The following is a 24035-nucleotide window of genomic DNA, read 5'->3' as shown; positions in this document are numbered from 1 at the left end:
GTACAATGTTTATGCTGCTCTTGCTCTTGTGGGCTCTAACCGACTAGATTAAAATCCAACATCTTCACTGCTTAATACTTGCAATCATATTGAAATGAAATGCTTTCAGACTGTAACCCAGGTCCCCTTAAAAGTATTTGCAGAATAATTGTGACAATATCACTTTGGCGTGAATGTTGCTCAATGGTAGAGTGGGTTTAACCGAGGAGTTGTTTTTCTTTTTTTATGTCAGAGCCCTTCTCGAGCTATAAAGACAGGTCAGTCCTGACCTTAAATTTGGTGGCAGGCAACACCCGAAGACTGAACATCCAATTTTAACCCTCCAGTTAACTAGACTTAAGTAAACCTGGAGTCTTTATTGCTATATAGATTCTGTGAATTGTGTCTGATATTGAATATGTACATGCTTTTATTATAGGTCCTATTTCAAACTTCTACTACTAGTTTCATTATTTACAAATGTGTGTCCTGAATTTACTTGGCAATAAAACATGAAATAAAAAGGAAGAAGCATTTTCATAGAGTAAATCAATGTTTTTCTGCATTTCATGTCTATCTCTGGGTTTCCAGACAACAAAAATCAAACCAGCAACCCAAAGCAGATCTACAGGCAGAAACATCTGGGATTACTGAATGTCCAATTGAACATCAGATCTTTAGCTATTAGCCTCCCTCAGCAGGTTATCTTTTCTGATGGCTGATAATGAAGCAAAGCAAATTATGACGATTTAGGAGTGAAATTATCATTCATCTTGGACTCCTGATGCGCAGTCAGGAGGACCAGCCGTGCGTGTAGCGCTGTTTCTGAACGTCTCCTCCCCTGTTTCTGCAGTGTTACTGCTTTTTCCTACTCGCTCATCGTTTCTTGTGCTAATGCTGCCCACCGCAAGAGTAAGACAAGACTACCATTTGCATAACACCACACTCCTCTTTTTTGTCTTCCAACATCCCTCTGCTTGATATCCATCTTGTCCAGATCCGCGTACTGTGTGGTTTGCGTCCGCTCGATCCCTCACCATTCATTCACGCCTACTCTCATGTGCAGTCCTGTTTGGTTCTTTGCGTTCTTCAGCACAGACACAAAAGCAAGGGAATTTTTTCACTCTGATATTTCCGGACAGAAAAACACCTTTAAAGCTCTACATGATTTGAGTTTTGAAGACATTCCGACTGATACATGCGGGACGACAGAAGACACCGCCAGTTATTTTATTTATTATTTTACGCATCAACAACCGCACGTAGCCTGAAGAAAAAAAGCTGAAAATGCATTGTGTTTTTGAAACATAACTTAGCCCTGTGGAAGCTGTGTCCGCGATAGTACTTACAAGGAAAATTTAACAAGAGGAACTAATCCGTGTGTTAAGTTTGCTGAGGTAGACTACCTGTCAGAAAAAAAATCGCGAAGAAGAACAGTGGAAAGCTACGCATCATTTCCAAGACACCAGCGCAACAAGCCAACACCATTACACCAGCGTGCTGTGTGAATGGCACACGGGGTGTCTTCCTCTGTTGAACTGCTGCATGGTAGCCCCGCTGTGACCAGGGTCCAGTTGAAATTCTCGGCTTTCTGTGAGTATCTGTGGGACTGCTGTGCGCACCAAATGGACTAGTCTGTTTGTCCCTCCTGAGCAGCCTGCTGATGGGATAATCGCACCTTTTCCTGCACCTGTAATATCCAATAATCAGCTGTCTGAGAAGCCATTTGTAACTTAACATTTTGAATTTTCTCAACACTGCAACAGCGATGTTTTGAAATGCATTTCCGCTCCAGATGATCAATCTGCTTCCACGCATTTGTGGCTTTTAATCGTTCTCTCTTTTTTGAAATATTTTACAGCAAGTTTTAATGTTGATTATAAAACTCTCTCTACATATTGTTACCTCTAAGATTACATGTCTTTTTACAGAGCTCTATAAAAGATAAGTTTATCTCCTGAGGCCACAACTTCCACCCTGAGCTGACTCACTGACACTGGCCCCCAGGTGAGTAATGCAGCTTGTTACTATATTAAACATATAAGTATTTACTTAAAAAAAACACCATGTTTCTGCATGAACTGCTTCCTCTTTCTCCTTAATGTGAGGCAGCAAAGATCACAGTTGCATGCAAGTAGAGTAATTGTTTAATGTAATCTCTGCTCTGTTTCCATTTTTTTTTCTTTACTGTCTGTGTTTCATTTTCCTTCTGTTTGTTATAGTTCTGACATTTCATCCCCTTGGTAGTAGAAATGACATTTATGAGGAGCCTCATTACGAATTGAGAATGTCATCATTTGAACAAAAAAAAAAAAAAGAGAAAAACTCTCACATAATGAGCGCTTGCATCAAAATGTGACTCATTAAGAACAAGTGTTTACATGCCAACCTGAGACCTCTGCTTTCCAAACAGGATTAAATCATCATAATTGCATTTGGGTCAGAGATTTTTCTTTCTTAATTTGGCTATGTTGGAAGCTGTTAAAGGTTAAATCCGAAATGAAAGAGTGGCATCCTACTGAGCTTTTCACTCGTTGATAAAAGACAAGTAAACTAATGTTGGTTATCAGGACATGAATAAAAGCAGGGTAGTGAACAGTAGTTTTTTGTACAGGTGAGTCTCCGTAGTGGCTTTGCATCATTGGAATCCATCAAATGAGGACTCAAATTATTAAATGTGAAGCGAAAACTTTCATTCTTGTGCTTGTGAGGTCTTCAAAGAAACAAGGCTGCGTAGCTTGAGCAAAAAGTTTCTGTACCTTGTTAGCTTGTTGCTTAAGATTGCTTAAGATTTCAGTGAGGAATGGATTTCGCAGTAGTGTGTGGCACCATAAGAAAAGACAGCAAATGTGTACACCTTTTGTCTCTATAGTACTGGCAAGAAAATGTATTTCATTCCTGTAATAACCAGTTGGAGAGCTTGCTTTTACCATAGAAACGTCACCCACTCAAAATTTGTACAGAGTTGAGTGCCAGATGAAAGCAATAGTATGTTATTTACTGGAAGGAATTGATGATATCACATGTTAACGCTGTGGAATATTTAAATGTCTCTGAATGATTGGATGTGCACAATGTTGTCCCTTTGGCTTGTCCTTTTTAATTGCAAAGCTGTTGACGCTTCCCTGCAAAAGGAATTTCTAAAAGGAGTCTTTCTTGAATGTGGATAAGACATCCTTTGAAAACCAGTCTGAGGGTCACATGTTTCCTGTACCGCTGTGTTCCTTCTGCTCGTTACAAGAGCCGCTGTCCATGGTGCTGATCCTGCTGATGTTCCCCAAATCCCCTCAGCAGACAGGTGTTGAGCTGTTGCATAAGGCTGTTATTGTTGGACTAGTACAACCTGCATAGTCTTATATTTATTAGCTAACCAAAAATGACAACGTGATTTCTACCTTTGTGCTGCACACTTCACCCAGATCTGCAGCCTTGATGGAAAACGTGCACTTCTCTTATGCAGGTCAGAGCAAAGATTGCAGCTTTCCTCTGCTGCATGTCAATGAGAGCATGTGCTGTACATAAAGCTTTATCAAATCACTTCTGCCGTAGGTAGGCAGCCTATTCTTGACACAGAGATGGTCTTAAAATTTTAATTAGGTAGCTTCGGATTACATTCCCTGGTGTTTTTTCCTTGCTTTCCCTCTGTTCTCACTAATGCAGATGTTGAATCCTCTGAACAGCATTGATGCTGCACTCACTCTGTGTGAATTGTTCACTCAAGCTGTTGAATGCCACATTGCTGCCAAGAAAACTGTGAAATTATTTTAAGTTGTCCCATGACATAGTTTTAATGGCTTATGTAAAATGGAATCAAACGTGTTTAGTTTTTTGTTTTGTTTTTGTTTTTGCATTAAACCCAACATTACAGAAAAGACTCAAGGGTTATCTTTTAAATAATTCTTATAATATAAATCTATCTACAAACTATCATTTTTATCAGCAGGTCTGAGCTATAGAACAACTGCACTGTTCTTGTTTTTCTCATTGTCAGAGAGGATTATTTTTGGAATCCCATCAAACCTGAGTACATGGTGGACTGAGTCACTTTTTCCCTCAATACTACAGGTGCAAAGGGTAACATTTCTCTTGCTGCTTAGCACAGAATGACCACATTGCATGTGTGGGTTTCTGACAGGGTAGTTCAATACCAATGAGTCAACGATTAGTAGGTGCCAATATTTCTGGCTCTCTAAACTCTGACCAACCAAACCTTTGGATCCCACGTCATTTGCATACCAAAGAATATGACTGTGAGTAATTCTGTGATGTTATACCTTTGCTTGTAGAGGTTATTTCAAGAATAGAACTCAACTTCAAAGATGAATCTGAAACAAAAGGTATAAAATCTCTTCTGCCTTCCTTTTTGTTTAGACTTTCACATGTGATGCGATTTGAACTCCGGAACCGGAAGACTCCAAGCATCATTGCGCTGCCATGTTACTACACAAGCGTGGTCTGAATTTCACTCCACCTATCACACCATGTATGTTCATCTCCATTCTGCTGGTGTTGCTCCCAGGAGTCACACAATTCTCCCAGGGCAGTGGCAGCAATGAAGATAATCACAGCACATCAGGTAACTGCTCAAGTGAAGATAACTGCTCCGATGGCGTGGTTCTGCCCATGTGGAACCCTCAGAACCCTGCGGTGGGCGACAAGGTGGCACGTGCCATTGTCTACTTTGCTGCCCTCATCTACATGTTCCTGGGCATGTCCATTATCGCAGACCGCTTCATGTCTTCTATTGAGGTTATCACCTCTCAAGAGAAGGAGATCACCATCAAGAAACCCAACGGTGAGACGACCACGACTACTGTGCGGATCTGGAATGAGACAGTATCGAACCTGACATTGATGGCTCTGGGCTCATCTGCACCAGAGATCCTGCTGTCAGTCATAGAAGTGGTGGGCCATAATTTTGAAGCTGGAGCTCTAGGTCCAAGCACCATTGTGGGCAGCGCAGCGTTTAACATGTTCATCATTATCGCTATCTGTGTCTACGTAGTGCCCGAAAACGAAGTACGCAGGATAAAGCACCCGCGGGTGTTTTTTGTCACTGCTGCCTGGAGCATATTTGCCTACATCTGGCTCTATCTCATCCTGTCTGTGATCTCTCCTGGAGAGGTGGAGCTTTGGGAGGCCATCCTTACCTTTTTCTTCTTTCCTGTCTGTGTGCTGCAAGCTTGGATTGCAGATCGGCGCCTGCTCTTCTACAAGTATGTCAACAAGCGCTATCGTGCTGACAAGACGCGTGGCATTATCATCGAGTCAGAGGGAGATGCCATGTTCACGAAAATGGACTTGGAGATGGATGGCCAGGGTGTTAACTCCCACATCCACCCAAAAGAGGCTCTGGATGGCATGCTGGAGGGAGTGGAGGAAGGTGGAGGGATGAGTGCGGAACAAGATCAAGAAGAGGAGGCCAGACGAGACATGGCGCGCACTTTGAAAGATTTAAAACAGAGGCACCCGGAGAAGGACATGGAGCAACTGATTGAGATGGCGAACTACCAAGTGCTGGTCCAACAGCAGAAGAGTCGGGCCTTCTACCGCATTCAAGCCACCCGCATGATGATTGGAGCTGGGAACATCTTGAAGAAGCATGCTGCAGATCAGGCCAGGAAGGTCGTCAGTTGTCACGAGGCCAGTGGGCAAGAGGAGGATCCCAACACCATCTACCTGCAGTTTGAAACCTCTCACTATCAGTGTTTTGAGAACTGTGGGTCACTTAAGCTGTCAGTGACCCGGCATGGAGGAGAGAGTGGCTGCACTGTGAAGGTAAAAAGAAAGTAATAACAAAAATATAAGAAATGCATAAGGTCAATTTAAAATCAGCTATTAATAATTCAGGTTTTTATCGTAGCTCTGGAGACTAAATCTTTAATTGGGTCTCTTTCTTTGCTACTGCTGCACAGGTGGACTACCGGACAGAGGATGCGACTGCCAATGCCGGCTCAGATTATGAGTTTGCTGAGGGTACTCTTGTCTTCAAGCCTGGTGAGACGACAAAAGAATTCACAGTAGGCGTTATTGATGATGACATATTTGAAGAGGATGAGCACTTCTACGTGCGCCTCAGCAATCCACGCATCGTGCACCGAGCCGAGGTATCCGTCCTGGAGCCGAGCTCCATCACCTCCAGCAACAGCACAGTGGGCCTCTCCCCTCACGTTCCTCCAAAAGCAGCCCTCGGCAACGCTCACACTGCCACAGTTACGATCTACGATGACGACCATGCTGGTATCTTCACGTTTGAGAACAACTCCTCCAGGGTTAGTGAGAGTGTCGGCAACATGCAGGTGAAGGTTCACAGGACGTCCGGGGCGAGGGGGAAGGTGGCAGTGCCCTACCACACTGTCGAGGGCACCGCCAAGGCAGGGGAGGACTACGAGGAGGTGTCCGGCAAGCTGGAGTTTCAGAACGATGAGACTATGTGAGTGGCAATTCTTGTTCTCTTGAGTGATTGCTTGTTGTTGCTTCTCATCGCTAGATTAAACATTACAGCCCACATATTGGTATGTTAAACAGTCCTGCTAGATTACTTTAAACGATCTATTCTAGTAAAGCAGAAAGTGACTATTTTCATGAGTCACAGATATGTTCACTCTGAGCAGTTCAGATCTTCTAGAGGGTTAGTGTGGGAGGATAAGAGAATATAATTGTGAGAAAGATAATGAAACATTGTGGCGGATGTGAAAGGAGAAGGAGAAGAAGAAGACGAAGAAGAAAAGGCTGAAAGGCAACTTTCTGTGAATGACTTAACATGCCGTCCTATGGGGTTTCTGTAGAGGTTATATGAGAGTTAAATGTAATAAACTCCACTGCAGAAAAACAAAAGAGTGTACAAGTGAAGGAAAAATAAATCAGACAGGTGACTCGAACAGCAGGGAGGAAAGGATAAGGTTGAGGAGTGACAGAAAGAGGTGCATGTTGATGAAAGCTGTGTGATAATTACAACAAAAGGATTCATGGGTGCACTGGCAGAGAGGCAGATAAAAAGAGCAGAGAGTGGGGGCACAAAGAGCTCTGAAAGTGTGATGTTGTTCCCATCTTTCTCTTAAAAAGTGTGGAAGGTTTGGCTGAATGATGAGTACACTTGTAGTGTTTGTTTCATGATGTGCTGAGCAAAGGATCTGGCAATTATCCACAGCTTAGAGAAAAAAAACTGTATCAAGCTTATCCCAAAATGATTTACAGCGCACCGGTGGACGAAACAAAGGAATAAAATGTGTCAAACAAATGTGTCTGTGTGAGGAGCATTTTCAGGGCCAGTGTGTAGGTGTATTGTGTAGGTTGGCTGAGTGGGAGGAAAGGCAGGTGAATACATGGTGTCAGAGAGAATGCAGATCTCCATATTTGTCTTTTGTTGCCTCGCAGTGCAGGTGAGATTTAAATATATTTGTCTGTGCGAATGTCAGTTTTATAGTTCACATTTAACAGTATTCTTCCTTTTTTATTTTTATTTTTCCTGTGTGAAGTTTTACGAATGTTCTTGTGTATACCTCAGCACTGAATCCACTTTAAACCCACATCAAACAAAATGTCGTTTCAAAGGGGAAATCAAAAGAGCTTCTTAAACATCCAAAGCAATTAAAGAGAGTGAAGAGGGGTGAAAGGAGTCCCAAAAGTTCTCAACGGTGCAGAGACAGCTTTAGAAGCTGTGGTTAATGAGACTAGTGTGTTTCAGTGTGAAATGAAAGGGTGGCAGCTTGTATTTGCACTCAAATGGAGACTGAGCAGTAGATAAAATCCTCACCTACTGAGCCAAGACTCTGTTTATCTGACTGTAGCAAGCTGAGAGTGACACAAGCATCTTATCTGGAGTCCTGCTTCCTGCTTTTGCAGCAGGCGAGGGAGGAGAACTTTGGAGGGCAGTATCCAGCAGAGAAGGACAGTTTGCTACCAGAAAAGCCAATAAAAAAAAACCCCGAACGCAACGGGAAATGCCAAAGCTGCGCTCAGCTGCTCCTTTGAATAGCAAAGAAAGACTTAAAGGGGAATCTGGGAGCACTGTGATCAGAGGTTAAAAAAAAAGGTTTGAGTCAGATCTTGAGCCAGAATTGCCAGGCCCAGATGGGTCAAGTCACTACAGTGTACTTATCATTTATCCGGCTTAATTTGGGATCTTAGATACCTGTTGTCAAAAGGTTATTGGAAAAGGTTAACACTCATGTCTATTTTCTACATAAAGGTATTCATCAAAGCTGCAAGAGTCATCCAGCTAAAGTCCCCCGGATGAACAGTTTTTTTAAGGGCCTACTTCTTTCTGAAAACTTAAAATTTGTTCCTGCTACTCAGATGCTTGAGTCAGATTTAATATTTTATGAGGTTGTTTAATTTGGAGCTTTCGGTCTGTCCTGTTAAAAAATGTAGGTGAAACTCCATCATCCTGCGTCTTCTCCACATAATCTTAATGCATTTTTGATTTTGAGGGTACATTTTTAGTGTCTGTCTTTTTAATTTGTTGTGTTTGATTATAGAGCATTACAGATTTTTTTAGGTATAATCTATACTGTATGTGTTTCTATGTCTCTGAGTAGGCCGGCTTGCATATGCACTGTTTTTAATATACAGTACATCTAGGCTTTATGCTGCTTAGCAGGCTGCCTAAGTTTATCCTTCAAACAGAGCTGTATTTTCTTACCCGAGTATTTCCCTGGGCGTTCAGGACAAAGAGCTGACACTTGGCAGCGGGCCTCCAGGCAGCTCTGTGTGTGTGTTTGTTACAGTGTCTCTGGCTTTGTGTAGATCTGCCTGTCCCTGTCAATGTAAGAGCGTGCAGAGCAGCAAAAGGAGGAGGGCAGGTTTTAAAGAATCTTGATATAAAGCCAGGAGGAACAATTTAAAATCAAGGCGTGCAGTTAAATAATAATTTAGCAAATATTTCTGCACTGCAGAAGATAGATTCTGATGTACAGACACAGACCTTGGAGCTAAAATAAACAGGCCGACAATCCGAGAATCGCTTTTACATTCTCTGTTTATGGATTAGCAGTAAGATCTGCACAGAGCCTTTGATGCTTGTTTGTAGCTTCCTCGTGTATCTGTTTTTGATGGAGGCTCAAAATGTGTGGCACCATACACTACTTGAGGCTGAGGTGGATAACGCGCTCAGTTGCATAAGCTTAGATAAAAGAGATGTGAGGAGATCACATCTGAAATGGAAAATCAGTACCCTGATATTCTTTATTTCTCATACTTAATGTAGTCAGGATCCATAACATCCTCAACTCTCTGCCAAAAATGGATCAAAGCGGAGCAGCAGAGTCAGTGTAGGGTAGTGTTCACACATTTCAAACTGTTCAAACTTTTCAAGGTAATAAAATGTTCGCTCCATTAAAGCAGCACTGATGGGCTCCCTTTTGTTAAACAATGAATCTCATATTCAAACTTACAGAAAGTCATTGCACCTATGCAATAATATCTCCTTAATGTCAGTTAGTTACATTTATTTCCTTGAATATAAATTTTGATGGTGTTCTTCTGACTTTTGTATTCCTATTTCGTAGTGCAGCATTTGATGGAAGAGTTGCTTGTAGCTGTCATTAATCGACTGTCTAAAAACAAAACAAAAAAAATCAGTGCAAATATAATTGGCAGTGCAAACAGCCTGACTGATTGTGTGTGAAATTATACTTAAATATTATTTTGTTTTTCTTCTGGATAAAATAAATACACTGATAATTATTATAATGTCTTACACTGTGTATAATCAATCAGGATGATAATAGTATTGTGAAAATTAAATAAGTTCACAATTTTTCTAGTCCTTAACTTTCTTTGATTAAACAGATTTATATACAGTGTGTAAAAAGGATCATTTCCATGAGTTTCAATTGGATTTATGTTTAGTGCTAATAAGAAAATGTTAGCATGCCAACAAGCTAAACTGAGATGATAATCATTGTATGTTAGTGTTTTTATAAAGTGGGTCTGACTGTGTTGAATTTCTTTTAGAAATAATATGTTTTGGTTGTTTGTTAGCCAAACAGCAGTGACTGTAGTTTTGAAGAAAATAACATTTGGTAAAGCTTCTTCTGTGTTTATGTTTTCAGGACATTCTCACATAGTCCTATTTAAAGTGCCTAAATGTAGCATGCTAGCAAACACATTCTTAGTTGTATTCATAAGCCATGAAATCTACCTGTCAGCTGCGTAATACACATACCATGACAAACTTTCCCCATGATTAGAAGATTTATGGCAGAAATATATGACCATGTAAGAGATCATGTAAAGTGAGAAGGTTGTGACCAGATAAACAGGACCCCCACGCAAAGTGGAGGGGTCTTGCTCACCCTGAAGGGGTTCCTCTGTGACACAACCTGCTCACATTTTCCCACTTACTTCACTGCTACTAACATAACAAATCAATAATTTAAGGCAAAATATGAATTTGGAAATGATTGTATTAATTATAAAATGATTTATTTCTTCTATTAAACCAATCCTCCATTGGAATCTCTTTAGAGTTGTGTCCAAGGTTAACTGTAGACTTTATAAAACGAGTTAAATTAGCTTTCATTTGTAACATTTCACTGAATATTTACGCCAATAGTGTATTGCATTAAGATAAACATGAATTTGAGAAGCACTTGATTGAGTATTTCTGCTTCATTTCGTCAGTCTGTTGACAGTTTCCTTCCATTCGTCAGTGGTCAAACAGCACCATATCCTGTAGCACCTACATGATTTACTACATATGCCTTCTTCAACCTTTTATGTCTGTCATTGCTTGTATTTTTTGCGCCTGAAACCTCTTTTCGCCCTGCTCCTTTCACGTTTCTCCCACGGTAAATAGACTGTCAAAATAACCAGACATCTTTCCGGGACCTTTAGTAACGCTTTGCTCTTCTTCCTAACAATGGTGACCTTTGCGGGATTGCTGACACTTGCTATTTGTAATCAAAGCCATAGACTGTATATAAACATAGACATATTCTGAGTGACGTCAACCACCGTTTTCTGAATCCCATCACCATTTAGGAAAAGCTGTCTCAAACTAACTTTTGATCAACCTTGTAACGAGCAGGAGCATCCCGTGTGTTCTGATAAAAAACATGATCTCTTCGGACCAAAATCACCTTTTTTGTCCCACTCTAAACACGTATATCTCTGCTGTAAAAATGAACATTTTAACTTGGTATTGGACACTATCAGAACTGCTGTTTCTTTGCTCCACCGCATTGGCTTTATTTTTCAGCACTGGAGGTTCCTGCCTGACCACAATAAAGTGTTCGACACAGCCGATTACTGAGACAACGATAATACAGTAACCATATGCACAAGTTATAAGTCTAATACATTCAGATTTACAGCAAAAAAAAAAAAAAAAACAGATATATTATAATAAAAAATAAAACAATCTTACCTACCTACGTTAAGCCTGACAGAGCTGTTAGCATAACTATTGAAACTTATAACCCATTTTGCGCCTATCATGCAAATGCTCTATATCTGGCCAGATGATCTGGATAGGAATTAAAATGCATGTTAATGCAAGGTGCTGATGTGTTTTGATCTGAATGTGATCTGGTCGTCCCCGTCGCATCCGTAGTCTTGTTCACTGATATGGACAGTAGGTGCAGCCAACCTGTTCAACGCTCAAGGATCCACATAATAATTCATTCAAGTCTTACCTCTTATTGCAGGTTTCCTTAGGATCTCAGGGAGGACAACAAGAGTGCATTAAAATCTCATAATGCAAGTGTAAAGTATTTGTGTCATTTACTATCCAGAGTATCCAACAAGTCTAGAAACAGATCAGATTTGATACAGAGTGTACTTTAAATTGGGTGCTAGATCAAGGATAGTTTAAAAAAATGGCTATACAGCTATCCCACAAGCAGTTCTGAAGCAGCTTTAATCTCGTGGAGTTATAAGTTGAATATCTCATCTCATTGTGCTCCCCCGGTGCTCATTAGTTCAGATATCATTAAGAAGCCCTTCTGCGCAATGTGGCCCTACACAAGTCTAAGTTATCAGAGGTAGGGTCATTCATCATCATTAATGTCAAAGCCCTTTAGTTTCCATATATATATTCTAAGCAATATCCAACCAACATATTGTAATGGGATGTTAAAGGCCCATTTTTCGGCTGTAGATATGAGAAAAATATTTCTTCATGCTGCTGTTGTTCATATTCAGCCTCACTGCAGTGTCTATGGAGCTGATAGGGATTCTGTAACTTGCTCAAGGACACTTCAGCAAGGCAGATATATGCTGACACACTGGCTTTATCCGAGGTTCTTTAACTGAGTGGCAGGGCCCTGTTCAGTCATGGGCATTTGACACACAGTCATGCATTTATGCATTCTCTCATTCTCCCCACTGGCTTCATTTTTCTCTCAGGAGGGCTGGAGTCTATCCCAGCTTGCATAGAGTAGAGAGCATATATACTCTCCTAGGGTGAACACAGAGGCATAAAATCACTCATACCTGTAGGCAGTCTGGAGACTCCAGTCCTCATAACTTTCAGTGTGTATCTTCTGCCTGTGGGAGGAAATTGGAGCATCCTTACCAGTACAATGCAGAGTGTGGAGGTGAGGGAAACTCCAAATAAAAAAGCTTCCCGGAATAGGCCCATGGGTCTGACCCAAGTCAGACCCATGGGCTCTGACTAATTTTCCCCAAACATTTTTAAGTCAATAATAAATTAGATAATGTGAGAAAAAGGCAAATAAAATCGAAGAAAAATTCTACTTTTTTGTTCAGACTTGTAAAAAGAGCCAGCCAGAGATTATGCAGTCCACAGCGTTTTCTCCAGATGCAGCAGATATTTGGATTGTTCAAGTAGAACAGAGACCAATCTTCTGAGCTCAGACAATGCAGTCCTTCACATTCATGTGTGACAGACACAATGATACCCACCACGACTTTCTCAGAAACAATCCCAGCTGACATTCAGATACTGATACACAGTGAAAAGTGGTGTGCAATAAGTGAGCACTGCCCTGATACAAGGACCAGAAAGGGATGGTTCCACTTGACCTGATTATCTGATTCTTCTTGAAAATTTCAAACTCAAAAAGAGGAGGAAACCTATTCACAATTAAGTAGCTAGAAAAGCACATTTACCAACATTTTAAAATCCCAGAATTACACTTTTAATAAAATATGTTAATTTGCAGTAATACTCCTTTGTGGTTCACACAAAGCTTTGTTTTATTTATCATGAAACTGTTCTTTTACATTTTGTGTAAAAATAAAACAGTAGATTTTAAGTCATCCTCAGTAGGCTTAAGGGTGGTGGTTAGATTTATCATCTAAAAACAGAGACAGGCCAACATGTTTTTCCATGTTTCTATGCTAGGATAAGCTAACAAACTGCTCTAGCTCAAACCGACAACATGAGAGTATTTTCAGTCTTCTTACTTAACACTGATAAAAAACAAATTCAATTTGCTTAAGCTAGTAGTAAAAACATGTTGCTGTCAATGGTCTGAGTTAGCTTCTGACAGGCTAACAAGGTCCTCAACAAAAATAGCACAGGAGCTTTGCTTAATCGCACATAGAGCATCAGAGAGCACTAAAACTGAACCCTTCATCAATACTACACTAAATGTGCTCTTGTATTGCACTGTCCTGTTTTTAGAGGACTCTATTTGCGTTTCAGAGCATCAAAAGCAGACAGTTTTATCAACAGCTAAAAAGACTTGCTTGCTGCTCTCTCCTTCCATCTGCCATTTATTTCAGCTGCACCCTTCTTGCTTTCAACATTGAACTTTATGTTTAAATAAAAACACTTGAAAGCAACACCACAATCTCATTTGTAAAGAGGATGGCACAACATGTTGTTTTCTCACAATAAAATACAGTAAAATTATTTTCAGTGTTCAATAAAATGTATTAACCATCCTCTGAAAAAGGAACAGACCTGGTTGTTTCTATTCTATTACAATAGAAAACAAGTCATAACTGAGAATTCTAAACTTTTATACATTTTCAAATCATAATTTGGTAAATTAAAATGATGAGGGCTTTAGATCCTTCACGTGATTTCATTAAAAAAGACCCCATGACTCCAGAATATTTCCATGTACCATGCAGATAATCACCCAAGTGAATCAAGACAACAATTCTACTTGATGTATTTATTCAATAAAAAAAACCTTTAATTGTCAGTATTGAGTAGTTCCCCCACCTTGTGTCTGAAATAAGTGCAAATGAGCATGAGACTGCAGAGGTTGAGATTGAATTTGCCATCTAACCAGCCTGATGCAGCATGTTCCCTGCTACGTTTTGGCAGCTTTTAGCTGTCTTTTATTCAGAGATTTCTGAAATGTAAATATTTGTCAGTATCCAGGCACTCATATTATATTCATACACAAAAGAAAAAAAAAATAATAATAAGTTAAGGCTACTGCACAAAATTTAAGGTAATATCAAAATGGCAGCTGAATACATTCCATGACAACTGAACCACCAATAATTCATTTTAAGGCCTCACATGATGCTTCAAGTGAAGCCTATTGTGTTCCTGTACACTTGTTTAAAAAATAATCTCTTTGTGTTCTATTGTGAGGACTGCAGGCTACACAGCTAGATCCCTTTGCTCCCACTGGCATGACTCTCCCTCACATTAGACAACCAATGACGAATCATTCATGTTTTAAAATAAATTTCTTCTCTCCTGCGAGCAGAAGCCCTTTCTACGTGTTGTCGAATCCGGAGTGTATAAGTGTAGACAGAAATAGACAGCCACCCACATATCATTAGGGAGAAGGAGAGAGAGGGAGAGAAAGACTCGCTGTGACAGTGCAGGAGAATGAAGCAAATATGTCGGTCTTAGTTTGACACTACATCATTACATCTTTATGTGCAAATTGTATTTCCGAATAAGTCTGAGGAGTTTGCTTAAACCTTCAAGGATTACCAGAAAGTCAGTGCTTAATTTCCACTGAGGAAAAGACAATACAGTTTCCCATGAATTGTAACTTCAACTGTGTGGGAGGGGTGTGTGCTTTTTCTCTTAATTTCTCTTGTGCTCTAATGGCATTAATGGTGTAGAAGGAGTTCGCCCTCTTGTGGGGTACCAGGAGAAAAAAAAACCCATCCAACATTTATTTAATTTTGCACATAGGGTAATTTTTTTACAGGATATTTGCTAAATTGTTGTAAAAAAAATTGGAGCTTCCACTTTCTTATCTAACATCACTGTTTTATGATTCATTGTGTAGGCAGGCTATCTCTCGACTGCACTCTTTTTATTCGAATGCGTACAAAAGCACCAGCTTAACAACAGAAACTGCTCTTACAGGCTGCCCAAATCTTTTTTTTGATTTAGTTTAATCAACAAAATGAATTCTGCTGGTAAAACCATGCATGGAAGATGCTGTTATTTCCTAAATCATGCTAATAAATTAATCCCCCATCACTGTTTGTCTCCATCCTTTCCTTGTGTTTTAAATCTCTCCTTTTAGGAAGCTTCTGAATGTGAAAATCATCGATGATGAAGAGTACGAGAAGAATAAAACTTTTACGGTTGTGTTGGAGGAGCCCATCCTGCTGGAGGTCGGACAGAGACACGGTGAGCTGAGGGATTTTCCTCATCATTTATTGGTTTAAACTACATAAACATCGCACTGACTCTCTTTAATATTTTATTTACAATAATGGGCTAGCACAGTTTAAATGTATTGATACACATTTCTCTGGAGGTAATCTGAGGTCAAAGTTCTAATCTGTGGTACATTTTCATTGCCAGGCTTTTTACTGGAAGCTGCAATGTAAAATAGCTCGTGCTAAAGTGAGATCAGGGTTAGACCTCAAAGGAAATAAAGAGTGTTTTCAATTTGTGTTTTGGTCCATTTTCCCCACACAGCTGCAAATTAATAATTTTCCTCAAATTACTGTAATAACCCTGACAGCAAATCAACAGAAAATGGAAATGTAACACCTTTCTAATTCAGTATTTATTTCAGTACAGTTTTTGTTTGCAAAAAAAATGTGTGTGGTTTTTCATAACACTGTGTACCAACAAACCACCCTTGAATAATATCAATGAAACTTACTTTGTGACCTAAACATACAGCACTGTTTGGAGACATCATCATAACAATTTAAGAAACTATCTCAAATTTAAATGAATATAAAGATATTTAAAATGGCAGTTTTAGTAAATAAATGTTAAACACTCACTAAACTTAACCCATGTCAAAAAATATAATTTCATCATCCAAGAGAAATAATTTTAAAATAATATCAAAGATGAAGTGCTGCTTTACTTGTTTTCACTGATACTGATTGTCCCTGACATAATGTGCATCAAATTGCCTCTGGTAAGAGTAACTTGAGTTAATCAAACAGTACATGGACATAAAAGTAATAATTTATGGTCTTAACAAGTCTATTTGGGAAATTAAAAACAAAACATATTCAATTCAATATATTTAATCCCATGTAGTGCAGTGAATAGTGAATGATTGTATGCACACCTGTGTCTCTTGCTGCAGGAGACACCAATGATAACAAGACTGCACTGGGCCCGGAGGATGTGTCAAAGATGGGCTGCCCCTGTCTGGGGGAGCATACCAAGCTGGAGGTGGTTATTGAGGAGTCCTATGAGTTCAAGGTAAGGTAGAGTCTTTCGTTACCTCACGGCCACACTCACCTGTCACAACCGTTCCCATACTTTCTGAAACCCTGTCAGTGATAATTAATGCTTTTAAATGTGGTTATTTTTACAATCAACCTCTCTTCCTACTAAATATACCCATCACATTAGTTCTTTGGACTGGAGTCAAATAAGCACTGATAGATCAATATCATTTAAGTAACAATATTTTGCCTGTGACTGATAGCAACACATTTTTTATCTATCTAGGAGTTGGGGATGAATTATTAATCAATGGATGTAGCTATTGATTAATAGAAGAGTCATTAACTCATTATTTCATTCAGCTTGAAACGAGTAGAGAAAATGATGTCATTTAATAGCTGTACAGCTTTTATAGGTTCCACATGAGTTTTGTACTACAGTGACTTCAGTGTGGGGACTTTTGGGATATTGGAATAGACTATTTAAAAATAGATGCTGTTAATGGATGCAGCAGAGCCTGAGATATTCTGACCAGAAACTCAAGTCCCAAAGAGCCTAAATTTCCCATGATGCAATTAAAGAGTTAAATTTATGAGACACTAACTGCCCGTTGTATATTATTGTATTAAAAACATCAATTGTCTCTTACTTAGGAGACGAGAGTGAGTGTCTATTCTTTAACCAAAAGTCAATGTTAGTGCTCAAACTTAAATCCCTTACCTTAAAGGCAGGGTTCATAATTTTTCAAAAACTGTCATGATTTTGAAAGTAGTATTTCCTCAGTGATCCATCTGCACCCTCTCCCTCCCCTCCGGGCTCTCCCAAAAGCCACGCTCCTCACTTACGTGCACAATTACAATTGGTCCAGAATCCAACCTTAGCTCATGCTTTGAGTGTGGGCTCATGCATGCATGGGGTAGAGAACAAGAAGGGAGACAGGAAGGCTTGATTAGTTCAACAGATTGTTTCCTTGTGGCAGAAATAGGTTAAAGTTTTTACAGGCTTATAACTGCTACAGATGACAGATTTTCCTCATTCCTTTTTCAGAGCCTGAGTTTTTAATTTGTCAGGAACTAAAGACAATTTCAACAAAAATCTTTAAAAGTTTGCCTAAAATTACCAAGCCTGCCTCATCAAGCAGTTTAGTTTTTTTTTTTTTTAAATCATACTTTAACTTTTCTGGTGGTTGATTTATTTATTTCATTTAAGGATGTCAGATGTATTATGCCCTTTGAATTTTAAGTTCCTATTACATCTTACATTTTATTTACAGAAGTGTTCCCGATCATTCAATGTGATATTGAGGTGATTGCCTTGCAGCTTTTATTTTATTTGCTTATCCTCTTTTCACTGCATAAAGCAGATCATTGCTGGCCTTATGCTATACCAGAGGAAAACAGGCTTCTATACTTCTATAAACAACAGTGGGAGGAGAGATGCTGTTAATTGTGCATTATTTACCACATAGACACAAATTCTCAAATGAAAAGATGACATTGGAACTTGTACTGTAGATGTAAAGACGAAGACTAAAAACGATCACTGTTCCTTTTTCCTTTTTTTCCCCTTTTTCTTTTTTGTCTGTGGAACCGTCTGCAGAGCACAGTGGACAAGCTGATTAAGAAGACAAACCTGGCTCTGGTGGTGGGGAGCAGCAGCTGGAGAGAGCAGTTTGTTAGTGCCGTCACTGTCAGCGCAGGTGAGTCGCAGCATTCTCAAATGTCTCATCTGCTCAGCCCTCTGTGACCAGACCTGTGGAAGATTGAGGCTGCAGGCCGGATCTGACCCACCAGCTGCTTCTCATACCTGACTTTCCTGCAGTTTTCTTTCTCCTCACTTTTTCTTTAACTTTTAATAAAATCCCCAATGCCCCATTTTGACATTTGCTGAATTTTTAAAAAAGCCTAATTTAAGGGATTACCAGGGCAAGCGTTTATAAAAACAAAGACAAACCATTGGGCAATTCATTGCTTGTTTGCTGCTTCATTTTTATCTTGACTCTTTATTAAAAATGCATGATGTGGTGAACTCCTCCTGTGGCTCCACATAAAATCTAAACTTTGCAGCTCTCTCCCTGGTCAATTAATGTCCCTGAACAATTTATGTAAATGCATCTGCTATGATGAACCCTTTTTATTTTTGCACTTTCAAAAGCCATTCATTTGGCATTGTGAACCTTTTAGACTGACAATACTGTACAAAGGATTTCTGCTAAAAGCTGTCGTAGACACCAGAGATGTGGCATTTTATTCATACACTCTTTTTCCTATAGACTCACTCTCTCTCTCTCTATCTCTCTCTCTGTCTCACACTCTCTCTCTCTCTATTTCTCTCTCTCACTGTCTGTCTCTCTCTCTCTGTCTCACTCTCTCTCTGTCTCACTCTCTCTCTCTCTCTCTCTCTCTCTCTCTCTCTCTGTCTCACTCTCTCTCTCTCTCTCTCTCTCTCTGTCTCACTCTCTCTCTCTCTCTCTCTCTCTCTCTTTCTCTCTATCTCTCTCTCTGTCTCACACTCTCTCTCTCTCTATTTCTCTCTCTCTCTGTCTGTCTCTCTCTCTCTGTCTCACTCTCTCTCTGTCTCACACTCTCTCTCTCTCTCTCTCTCTCTCTCTCTGTCTCTCTCTGTCTCTCTCTCTATCTCTCTCTCTCTGTCTCACTCTCTCTCTCTCTCTCTCTCTCTCTCTCTCTCTTTCTCTCTCTCTCTCTGTCTGTCTCTCTCTCTCTGTCTCACACTCTCTCTCTCTCTCTCTCTCTCTCTCTCTCTGTCTCTCTCTCTCTCTATCTCTCTCTGTTTCACTCTCTCTCTCTCTCTCTTTTGTCACTCAGATTTCCTGCGTCACATATTCAGAAATAGAAAGCACTCTTTTGCCTATTTACACTTTTAATGTAATGATAAAAACTGGTTAGCTCCAAAACGGTCATTAAACAGCTTAGAGCCAGTGTGAAAAAAACAAATCTTCAATCGTCACTGCAGGTTATTTCAGGTTTTACATAAATAATCGTTTGATTACAAAAAAATTGGAATACTTTTAAACCATCATGATATTTCCTTTAGAAATATTGCTAAAGGAAACTGGCATTGCTAGGCTTTGATATAAATTACCTTTGTCAACCCCCATTCTCTACTCAAAACATGTTCTGACTCTCTTCAGTTGTCCTATCTAATTAACAGAGCAAAACAGCCCAAAAATATCTTTAAAAATATGTAGATATGGCACTACAATTTATTACTATTTAGTTGTCAATTTGCATTGGAATCATAAGACAAATACAGGCATCTCAGCGACTGTGACATCTGTATGTAAACTGCTAACTATGAGATAGATAGCAAAGCATTATGTAAGTCACCTTTTAGTGACTAATTGAAATTAATCTTTGCGTTTGGCAGGGCTTCTTCTCTCTCCTCTGATCCTGAATCATCAGACTCATACATTTAAAGCTCAGCACATGGACCGCTGTTGTGTGCAGAGGCAAGCAGATGTCAATCAAACCAAGAAAGAGCTGTCAATCAGACTGTGCTCCATCTTTCACAGTCTGGACAAATTCTGTAAACGGAGAATGAGCTGTTGTATAAGCACGTTTTTGTTGAAGAAATGAAAGCTTACTTTTTCACTCAGCTTTGAGATCATGTTTCAAATCTTTAAAGATGGTGGTGGTTAGTTTGTTTCTTCCTAAATTTTACTTAGTTTGATACTGTTTTGAGATTATTGATTATTTTACATTTGAGTTTTTGTGATATATTGTCAACCAATATTTTGAACTGATATTGTTGGATTCAGGTTAAAATACAGGAAGGTTATGTTCTCCAGATTAACCATGAACAGAACAGCCTGTTGTATTTAGAACTTTTCATGTGTCTTGTAGTCTTTCATGGATCTATTCTGTTTTTGCCAGGTGATGATGACGAAGAAGAAAGTGGCGAGGAACGCTTGCCATCCTGCTTTGATTACATCATGCATTTCCTGACGGTTTTCTGGAAAGTCCTCTTTGCCTTTGTCCCACCCACTGAGTACTGGAATGGCTGGGCCTGTTTTTTTGTGTCCATTTCACTCATCGGTGTACTGACTGCTGTGACTGGGGACCTGGCCTCCCATTTCGGCTGCACCATCGGCCTCAAAGACTCGGTCACTGCTGTTGTGTTCGTGGCACTTGGCACCTCTGTCCCAGGTGGGTGTGTGCGTTGTCTGTCAGCTCTAACACAAGACTTGAAGGGTTTACTCTCTAGGGTTTGTCTGTATAGTTAAAGCAGCTGCTTGGGGAGATTTGTTTAACCTCTTTGTCCCTGAACCTGAATCTCTGCCTCTGCCATGTATGTCCAAGTAATTCTCTGCAGAGAGCTCACCTCAAACATTAACAAGCTGAAAACTGAGGAAAGACTCTTTCACTTCTTGTTCTCTTTGTGCTGTTTGATTATATTCCCATTGCATCATGTCTTGAACTCTGCCACAGAGGCACAAATGAGGACATGAAAATTAAGCTCTGACAAGTTGAAGCTCAGTAAGCCCTAACACAGGTTGGCCAATTATGCTGGGAATCATCCTCCACAATTCAGTAAAAGGGCAAGCTTCAGGACGATACAGTCGAACAAGTAATAGCTGTGTTTGCCAAAATGATGGGTTCAGAAAGATTCAGAGAAATTATCTGCATACATTTGTAGGGGTTTACTTTTGTAATGCGTATTAGTGCTTTGGCAAGGAACTGTCAAGTGAACTAACAAATGAAGCACCTGTAAAAAGTGTTATGTATAAACATGCTTTTACCATCAGATTAAACATAAGTCAAGTGTGCTTTGTAGATCAGTCAGAAGCCATTTGTAGAAACAAAGTTCATTTGTCCATGTCTCACAGTCTCTTTTGGCTGACTGGTGTTTGTCCTCCTCCACAGTAGTTTTCTTTTATTAACCCAGGATGACCTCTCCATGTGTGCCACAAAGGGTTTGCAGAAAATCTGGCAAAAATCCATTAAACCTAAAGCAATAGTTTGACATGGAAAACTGTTCTTTTTTCTTTCTTTTTTTTAATTCTTCTGGCATTCAGTTAATGGAGAGGATCATCCCACTTTCAAACATGTATGTTTTAGCAAATTGGATGCTACAGCCAAGATACAATAATCTTAGTTTATCTTAGATTATCTTGGTTTAGTGTAGGTAACAAACTTAACTGCAGGCTTTGCAGGTTATTGAAATGTAGACAAAGATGAGCATTTCCCAAAGACAACTTTTCATTTTGAACACGTCTGAGACCCTTTTTGTGATTTATCGCCATATATTATGATTAGATTAGGTCAAACTGCTATTTTACCTCAAGAAGCTTTTTTTCTCCTACCACCTTGGTATGCTTTAGATTGCCTTTCATCTGTTGCCTACCAGAGGGATATAGTTCTTCTTTGGAAAGTAGATGAGTATCTGATTTGCACAGATTCAACTGGATCTGATGTTCTTCTTTCCTAGTATAAATTCATGTGTCTTTCTTAAACAGATACATTTGCCAGCAAAGTTGCTGCCATCCAGGACCAGTACGCTGATGCCTCCATCGGAAACGTGACGGGCAGCAACGCAGTGAATGTCTTCTTGGGCATCGGAGTGGCATGGACCATCGCTTCTGTTTACTGGCATACCAAAGGCAAGGTGTTCAAGGTGGACCCCGGCTCACTGGCCTTTTCCGTCACTCTCTTCACCATCATGGCGCTGGTGTGTGTGCTGGTGCTGCTCTACCGGCGACGTCACAGTGTGGCAGGCGGAGAGCTGGGGGGCCCACGGACACCCAAGCTCCTCACTTTATTGTTGTTCATTTCCTTGTGGTTCATCTACATCCTGCTATCCTCACTGGAGGCATACTGCCATGTGCCTGGCTTCTGAGACTGAGGAAAACGCACAGACCAGCTCCTCTCCTTGTTTTTATGATCTTCTGGTGTGTTTTCTCTCGTTTTTTTGTCTATTTTCGCAAAAGTTTATATCGATTTGTATCATAAGTTATTATTGATACCGCACAATATCTGACTTTGAATCTTTGGACTTTTGCTACCACCCACTTCGCTGTGAAGCACAGCTTTAGCCACTGATAGTGAGCTCTTCCTCTTTTTTGAAACATTTTATTCCACAGGATATTTATCTAATCATTGCTATCAGCATCGATCACATGAAACCTTTAGTCACTTTTCTGGCATCATGTCCTTTCTCTGTGTGGACATTTTTTGTGTTATAAAGTGTTGAGAAAGCACAAGAAAAAGTTAGCACTTGTTATTTTAAGGGTGTTCTAACATGAAAATTGCAGGTGGTGCATGGGGCGACATTATATTTAACATTTACGTACCAAGAAAGACATTACTGAGGCTGAAGTGACTCGTAAAATGTGTGTTGATATTTATTACTCAATCTATACATTAATTATTCATTGTATATCATGTTCAAGGTGAACATCGTGCTTGGGAGTTTTGTGAAAGAGTAGGTGTGTTTTTTTCAATTTTTGCACGTTATCAGAATACGAGTTTCTTGGTAATCTATTTTAAAAAGTACTGTATGTAATATTTTGACATGGCTGTTGACGTGTTAATGTGTTCCTGTACATGTGAAACACAGCTGTATCACAATCTCTTCACTGCCTGGTCCCCTTTCCTGCTAAGCTTTTTAATTCAGTGTCATATCCAGGGTTTCTGAACACCTTTTTTTGTTGTTCAATCCGGAGCAGAGTTTGAATTGTACTATGAAGTATAACTATAATTTTTGCGTGGCTGTGTGTGTGTGTGTGTGTTTCTGTGTGTGTGCTTCTCTGCTCTCCAGCACAAGTTGGAGAAAGGCTTCGCACTATCAGATCATTGATAACACAATCGTAACTGGTGTTCATGACACAAAAGTGCAGCCTGAGAGTCTGTCGTGCTGACACTGTGAACATTTTTAACATAATCACTTTTAGAAAAAGCACAGTTTATTTTTTTTCCAGATAAAGTTTGAGATCCTAATCATAGCACAATCATTGAAAAGCTCCATCTTTTTCGATAAGAAAATTTGCCAAAAGAGAAGACGTGTACAGAAATCCCTAAGGATGTCTCCTTGTGTTGCACAGCAGTTGATATTGAAGTTTGGTTTTTATTTAACCTAGACTCGGTAGAGCCATATTTATTGTAAAAGTATTACAGTAGAGGTATTTATATGATCAATTTCAGTTTTATTGATATGCACGTTTAATGTACAAAAACTGGAAATAAATGTTGCTAATTTATGATGACGTGAAATGTTTTGTTTGTGTCTTAATTCTACATTTAAACCATTAATAAAACAATGGAAACCCATCAGACCTCAGACACTGTTCTTTAGGAGGGGGTCTTGACTGTGATGAGAATGTCAACAGAGCACATGGTAAGAAAGAGTTTAACTTTTTTTCAGTTTTAGATAGAGCATTTACTACTTTATCAACATGATGTTTTGAATTTTAATAAACAAATTCAATAATAAGAGAAATATCACCGTCAAACTAATCTGAAAATGAATGTACAATCTCAAGAGAAATCTTCTTTGTGTG

General features: G+C 39.5%; 2 protein-coding genes across 3 annotated transcripts in view; one reads left to right on the top strand and one right to left on the bottom strand.

Annotated features, from left to right (window-relative positions):
* The window catches only part of spata22 (spermatogenesis associated 22), a 277137-nt gene that overhangs the window by 208772 nt on the left and 44330 nt on the right, over nt 1–24035 (bottom strand). The window contains exon 1 of one of the 2 annotated variants that reach the window (XM_079355572.1): nt 3942–3963. The exons of the other annotated variant lie outside the window; for it this stretch is intronic. The gene's annotated coding sequence lies outside the window, so the exon portion shown is untranslated. Of the gene's footprint in view, nt 1–3941; nt 3964–24035 lie in introns of those variants that run through there. 2 annotated transcript variants of the gene reach the window in all.
* On the top strand, nt 767–23735 carry slc8a4a (solute carrier family 8 member 4a). The gene is made up of 9 exons (XM_079355559.1): nt 767–1572; nt 1911–1986; nt 4351–5757; nt 5895–6412; nt 15402–15508; nt 16434–16552; nt 18119–18218; nt 20413–20685; nt 21996–23735. The coding sequence occupies exons 3-9, from the start codon at nt 4414–4416 to the stop codon at nt 22373–22375; spliced, it is 2841 nt and encodes a 946-aa protein (XP_079211685.1). The 5' UTR covers nt 767–1572; nt 1911–1986; nt 4351–4413; the 3' UTR covers nt 22376–23735.

The sequence above is a fragment of the Symphodus melops genome (assembly GCF_947650265.1).
Source record: "Symphodus melops genome assembly, chromosome: 11".
Taxonomy (NCBI): domain Eukaryota; kingdom Metazoa; phylum Chordata; class Actinopteri; order Labriformes; family Labridae; genus Symphodus; species Symphodus melops.
This window is presented reverse-complemented; position numbering and strand designations above follow the sequence as displayed.

Excerpts from the sequence above, each read along its gene's own strand:
- slc8a4a (XM_079355559.1), top strand. The coding sequence starts at position 4,414 with ATGTTACTACACAAGCGTGGTCTGAATTTCACTCCACCTATCACACCA. Across the intron at positions 18,219-20,412 it reads TGCCGTCACTGTCAGCGCAG|GTGATGATGACGAAGAAGAA; the intron begins GTGAGTCGCAGC and ends TGTTTTTGCCAG. Across the intron at positions 20,686-21,995 it reads ACTTGGCACCTCTGTCCCAG|ATACATTTGCCAGCAAAGTT; the intron begins GTGGGTGTGTGC and ends TTTCTTAAACAG.